The following is a 6452-nucleotide window of genomic DNA, read 5'->3' on the forward strand; positions in this document are numbered from 1 at the left end:
AATAATAATAATAATAATAATAATAATAATAATAATAATAATAATAATAAAACTTCCAAAAACTGTTTGGAAAAGTTTATGGAGGTAACAATTTTTGTGCAATTCCCACAGAAAAAAAAAAAGCTTTAATACAAAGAGCTGAGTTCTGTAACTCCCTGAAGTACGTGGTGAGATAAGAGTATGACCACCACCACGGTCCAGAATTAAGGATTCCAGTCTGTGATTTGCAATGTCTGGGTCCAAGTCTCTAGTCCACCGCAGACTGCCTAGTTGAACTCAGGAAAGTCACTGTGCCTTTCTGGTCTCCAACCATGCAACAGCACCAATGGTTCCTCCCTATCTTGCCAGGGACTCAAAGAGCAAATGCATCTGCAGATACTACAAAGATGAAAGTCTTAAGTGGCTGCATACTCTCTACATTTGTGAAAGAATATGGACAGCAGGCTTTCTCCAGGCTTGCAGCCAGCAGACACTCTGCCTTGGCCAGCTTAAACCAGTTAGCCATAGTGCCTGTTGCATGCAGTCTGATAGCACAGAAGCACCTCCATTGATCTGGATTACTGCCACACAGTGGTGAAGTTTTAGGATTCAGTGGAAAACTCATTGACATAAGGAAATCTTTGCATGTGAAAATGCATGATTTTACACTGGCAAAGAGTTCTGCTCCAAATATTGCTTTCTGTTTTCAGGCCTCTTTAAATTTGTGGCTGCAATAACACATTAGGTTGATATATTCAGAACTGCCAAACAATCAGTTATTCATCATTTTTGTCACCGGTTGTTACCAGATGAGTTATGTCTATTAGAAGAGCCTCCTCTTCTACTGATGAGTGAGCATATAGCATGAATCAGGCCCATTCATCTCCATTCAGATGATGTGTTTCATACACTCTATTAGTCCCCTGTCACACATGCTGCATTACGAACACAAATTACCTAAGATAGCCTCCATCAAAGGTAACGAACAGACCTTCCTGCCAGTAAACAGTGTGAGTCCTTTTGACTCGGAACGTGCTGCAGCGGTTCCTTTGGGTGCCTGTGAAGCTGTAGATGGTCACCTTTTTGTTTCTCGTCTTGGTGTTCTTCTTGTTTTCAAAAAGCTGAAACAAGCAAAAAAGCATGAAAATAATTAAATTATTGACATTTCTCATAAGGATGTTGTTTTAATCAAGCAAAAAGGTGGCTTCTTTTTTGGCCTTCACAGGTGCTATCATACCTTTTCCATTAAAGAGCGACTTGTGCTCATGAAAAATTTTGCGATGAAATGAAAATACACACAGTAAAAGTTGGTTTTGCAGCAATGGAAATATTTTTCATGCCAGTCGAAAAGGAACAATTTCATATCAGCGAACAATGTTAATTCTATAACTGTGACATTTGTTATATGAATTCTGCATTTGCAAAAGTCTTACAGACCTAAAAAAGAGCTAAATGTTCTAGTGAATGATTAAGTCTGCCCTCAATGTAGGGAGTTAACTTTTCCACCTGTTTCAGTGGGAGGAAGATTGGCTTTTCTCCAAGACAATTCAAACCAGCACTTAGAGCAAAATGTATTTTTGTTTTAAAAACAAAGACTTAATCTGCAGAACTCCACTGTACTCATTGCTCTAACGCTTATTTGCCTGCAGACAGGTCTGACGCCTGGGATCCTTTCCACTCACTTCAGTGAGGACTGGATGAAGTCCCTAGCAAAGGTGCTTTAGGGTTATGTAGTGCCCATGAGGATGTAAGCAAGGGGTTGCCAAGACAGCCTGTTAAAACAGGTAAAGTTATTACATGGTTTGAGAAGCCTGGAACACAGAGGACCTTCCAAAAACAGGTATCAAGTTTTCCGTGTTCTGTACATCAATGACAGAACACAGTTTAAATGGATAGCTGTTAAGAAGATACCACAGCAGTACTAAAAATATTTTGCAGGTATTTATTACAGTTTCCAGCAGGGCTATGTTTTCAGATATAAGCTGCTGCAAAAATACGTCTGTAACAACATCAAAATTCACTGAGCTTTCAGAACCTTACAAACACTACTTTAATGATAGGCATACCACTTGCACTAATAGGGTGCCCGCTTGCACTCATTATCCCATTAAGGCAACAGTCCTGTAATTTTCTTCTCATTTAAACCCATACAGATTCAGATAGCTGACTTTGGTGGAGCTATTCCAGATCTCCACTGGCAAACGATGTGAGCAGAGTCTGGCCCAGTGGAACGGTCATGAACAAGAGCCACAGGCAGAACTCCAATTACTTGTCATTGGAAGATGCTGGAGGTACTGAGACCTTCCAGGGGATCATGTTATAAAGAGGCTGTGGAGAACGGAGGCTTTCTTCCCCAGTGCCAATTTGTTGTTCTAAATGACACCTACTGTGAAAACAGAATCAGAATTTGATTGCAGAGTCTCATCTCTCCCTATTTTCTCAAATAATGTTATTGAAGTCTGTGACTGAAGCAAGCTGGATGTGAAGAGATACCCACTTACACTCATATTGAACAACAACTTTAGCTGTCTTCTTTTGCTTGCAGAGAGATACAGTAACCTACCTGGAGGTCCATCTCTGCCAGGCTAATTAACATTCGGGCTATGAATCTTTGCCAAAAGCCAACTGGGACAAAACTCATCTTGAAGACCCTTTGGACTGTGTTTGTGGTCTGGTGGCAGAGCCCATGGATATCTAATGCTGGCTTGGTAGGAAGCAGATGAGGGAGGAGGTAGCTGAAACACATCAAATTCAACAGCTCAAATTTTAGCTACAGCTTTTAACAGTGAGTACATTGTTACTGGATAATAAGGCGATTCAGTCTCCAAAGAGATTTTAATGGCACAGCCTACTGCATATAAAAAAGCTTTTAGACTAAAGGCACTGCAGCGATACATGGAGAAATTAATTTACACTATGGAAGCAAGCAGAGGCAAAACAGACATTACATAATTCAGCCAGGGCTATTGGACAGGGCTAAAATTGATGTAATGAGCAGGACATTTGTGTAATCACAAATTAAATGCATTAAAATATGAGTCATTAGAACAGCTGTGATGTTGGGACTCATTTTTTGGTATCTTTACTACTCTGTCCTGGTAGTAAGCAGAGAATTACAGCTGTGCTCCTATGTGGAACAGAAGATACGTGCAAAAACAACCTACAGCAGCTCAGCTTCAGTAAGCCCAGAAGGTGGGGAGACGAGGTGTCGTGGGAAGTGGCAACGAGGCAGTTAGAGGCTGCAGGGACTGGACTGCTCTGGCTCTCACCCCTAGTCCCAGAATGAGAGCACCTTATGGGTCAACATGACAGGGTTTCCTGCTGCACCATACTGCAGCTGATGAACTCACTACCACATCCCTGACAAACTCCTAGGGCAAGAGCTCACTTTGCCAGACTGACGCCAGCAGAGAGATCACTTGTCTTGCTCAGTCTCTTCCTGCAATCAGGTTATTACGTTCTTTACCCAACTGTGGAGGAGACTCAGTGCTATCCGAGTCTACCGGTCAGAAGTAACAGAGGTGGTGTAGAGGACCACAAAGTTTTCTAATTATTTTCAGATCTCCCAGTAAGCACAGAATATTCATTTGTCTTGATCTTTAGTATTTGGGAAGCTAAAACCTTTTGGAAGACTTAGAACTGTTTTGAGAACTATGAGCTTATGGCTTTCAATACCTGCCAATAAATCTCGACAGTGATACTCTTCTGTACCAAATACATTCCAAGATGCCTATAAGATCAAAAATCTTATTTGCTTATAAGCAGAAACACTGTTGTTTTATCAGTGTTGAGCCTGAGAAAATGTGTCGGCATCTGGGGCTCATCATTGACAGGCATAATGACAGCAATGAGGCAAATGGCCAAGGGACTTGACCAAAATAACGGTGGCAGGGACTAGACACACAACTAGAACTAATGCTGGGTCCATATCCAATGCTTTAAGTATATCACGTTTTCTCTCTAGCAGCTGCAGTATTCTGTAAAACCTGAAACAACAGCTCAGAAAAACCAGCCACCACTAGACAACAGCTCTCTCCATATGTCACAGTCCATAACATCTGATGACATTTTACATGATCGAATTATCCGTTCCATGAAACATCTTTGGAATGTAAAACTGATAAAAATTTCTCTTCACTTATAAATTACAGTAAGAATGGTCATACTTTCAACCCTGTTTTAACAAGCACAACAAAGCTAAATTACATGCACCTTAGGCAGAAAAGCGGAGTGCATCAAACCAAAAGTTCTTGCTCTATAAAGGCAGCGGATGCATCATATGACAGCCAATAAATTTTCCGCAGCACATCCAAGAAAGGGTCTAGGAGTATAAGAAGGCCAGTGAGGCCCTTCTGGACCACAACTATATAGTGGATTATAATACAGATGGTGATTCGATGCTCTTGAACAACAGCCAATGCAAATTTTGAAAATATGTGAAACAGGCCCCCATGCACCCTTTCAGAACAGAAACTGGCAGCTGCTTTCTCTACTGACTGCACAGAAACCCTATCTGGCAATCTAGACAATAATTGCAGAAGCACAGTAACAAATAACTGCTCTGTGTCTGGCTAGTACATTAAATTAATCCAACCTGCTACAGCTACAGTCCATCAGTGGGAAGAATATTCTGCTAATGTGGCTTGGATCGCTCTAAAAAAGATTGGGCAGGCCATGAAAAAGCAGTTTCCTTGTTCCCGAGGCACAGACAATGTAATTGCCTTGGAGAAAAATGGCAGATAGTGACAAGGAGTCCAAAAGGCATTTTGGACTAAGCAGAAACATTGCTGCTTTATCTGTGTTAAGCCTGAGAAAATTTGTTGGCATCCGGGACTGGATAAGTGACAGGCATAATGACAGCACAGAGAATGCTGCACTTGTGCTGGCATTCAGAGCTCCCGAGAGGCTCAGGGCGATGCAGCCGTGCTGTCCTGGAAGGGCAAGGAAGTGAAATACAAATGCCACATGAAAAGTGCAATACAACTATGGTTTCATCGTTAACGCAACAACAGGCTGTCGCCAAGCAGATGGGAGAGAGAAAAATAGTAGGGAACTCTGCCCAGAGGAAAAGAGATCGGGGGCAGGGGGGAGGAGGACTCATTAACATTTAGAGAGAATGAGGTTTCCTAGACCATTTCTAGAAAAACTATTGATCAACACCTATTGAGGCTAAAAATTAAGAAAATCACATTGCTACTGAAGCTACACTTTCCTGATTTCACTAGAAATAAAATACTACTACTTTCAGGGCTGACATAATTATTGATTACCCAAAGTTTTCTGCCATGCTCTGGAGTGAGGATCTTTCACTGGAAACAGATGACTCCAGCCCATCTATATTTCAAGCCCGGAGCCTCACATCCTCTCTCAGCTGCAGCTGTGCCGGCTGAGTGCTTACAGCTTCCACCTGCTCGTTGCCACATCCCTGGTGGTGTCACTGCCCCTCCATGCTGGTGGCCGAACCTGTCACCAGCCTCAATGCACTGAGTGGACAAAGACCTGCTTTGGAAAGTTTTCAAACTAGCTTGTTTGGACCAAAGGATGCTCATACCAGGAAATACAGCCCAAATGGATGGGTGCCTTCCATTACACTGTTTAACGCACTCAAATATTTTCTCATAGCAAGATCCTTGTCAAGACAACCGCTTATAGTGACAAAGCCTGTTAATATCTGCTGATTAAATGGTCATTTTTCTCCAGCCTGGCTAAGCCTCTCTAATTATCAACATACCTGTTATTGGCCACAGGCAGTGCAATTTCAAACTTGGCCAAGAACTGGAAGTACTGCTCTTCGGTTTGTTCAGTGAAGCCCGTCCCAACCAGCAGCATCCTGAGATCCTCTGCTCTGATGACTCCATTCTTAGCTACAGACTTGGAGCTCTTGATGTTGAAAATCCTCTGTAGACATTCTGAGAGCCAGACGGGGTCAAGGAAATAGAGGTTTCTCAGACCATGGCTTGTGTCTGGGAAGTGCAGTAGCGTACCCGTTTCTATAAGAAAATTAATCGCTGCAGAAAATAAAGATGAAGAATTGTAGATTATCAATAGACCAGCATTAGGAAACCACAGATGAATAAGATTATGAGGCAGTCTGTGCAGTTTTATGCATACCAGATACAGCCAGCACGCAGCCAAGCCAAGAGAATACCATTTATCTGAAGAGTGCTGCTATCTGGCACTCCACATGTAAAACCCACATCTCACCACTTTACAGTCAGTATTTATGTTCCCATCACACCTCCCCTTTACCCTCCTCCTGCTATCCTCACAGGGAAGGGCTCTCCCTGGCTCCTGCAGAGCAAGGCCTCCGTAAAGATCACAGGACTGGGGCCCTACGGAGAAGACAGCCTTGAAACTATGGCAAGCCTCATTCTTCACAGAGCAGAAATAAAATCAGAAAAAGCTTGTAAAAAAAAAAAAAAAAAAAAAAATCTGAAATTGAGAAGACTGAGCCCCAGGGGCAGGGAGATACA

The 6452-nt window shown here is 42.3% G+C and overlaps 1 protein-coding gene across 1 annotated transcript in view; it reads right to left on the reverse strand.

Moving 5' to 3' along the window:
* The window catches only part of LRRK1 (leucine rich repeat kinase 1), an 80025-nt gene that overhangs the window by 19938 nt on the left and 53635 nt on the right, over positions 1–6452 (reverse strand). Inside the window, exons 19-21 of the mRNA XM_009289467.2 lie at positions 5711–5987; positions 2543–2714; positions 937–1100 (exon numbers count right to left, since the gene is read on the reverse strand). Of these exons, the coding sequence (XP_009287742.1) occupies positions 937–1100; positions 2543–2714; positions 5711–5987 (613 nt within the window). The remainder of the gene's footprint in view (positions 1–936; positions 1101–2542; positions 2715–5710; positions 5988–6452) is intronic.

The sequence above is a fragment of the Aptenodytes forsteri genome, unplaced genomic scaffold, assembly GCF_000699145.1.
Source record: "Aptenodytes forsteri isolate BGI_AS27 unplaced genomic scaffold, ASM69914v1 Scaffold605, whole genome shotgun sequence".
Taxonomy (NCBI): Eukaryota; Metazoa; Chordata; class Aves; order Sphenisciformes; family Spheniscidae; genus Aptenodytes; species Aptenodytes forsteri.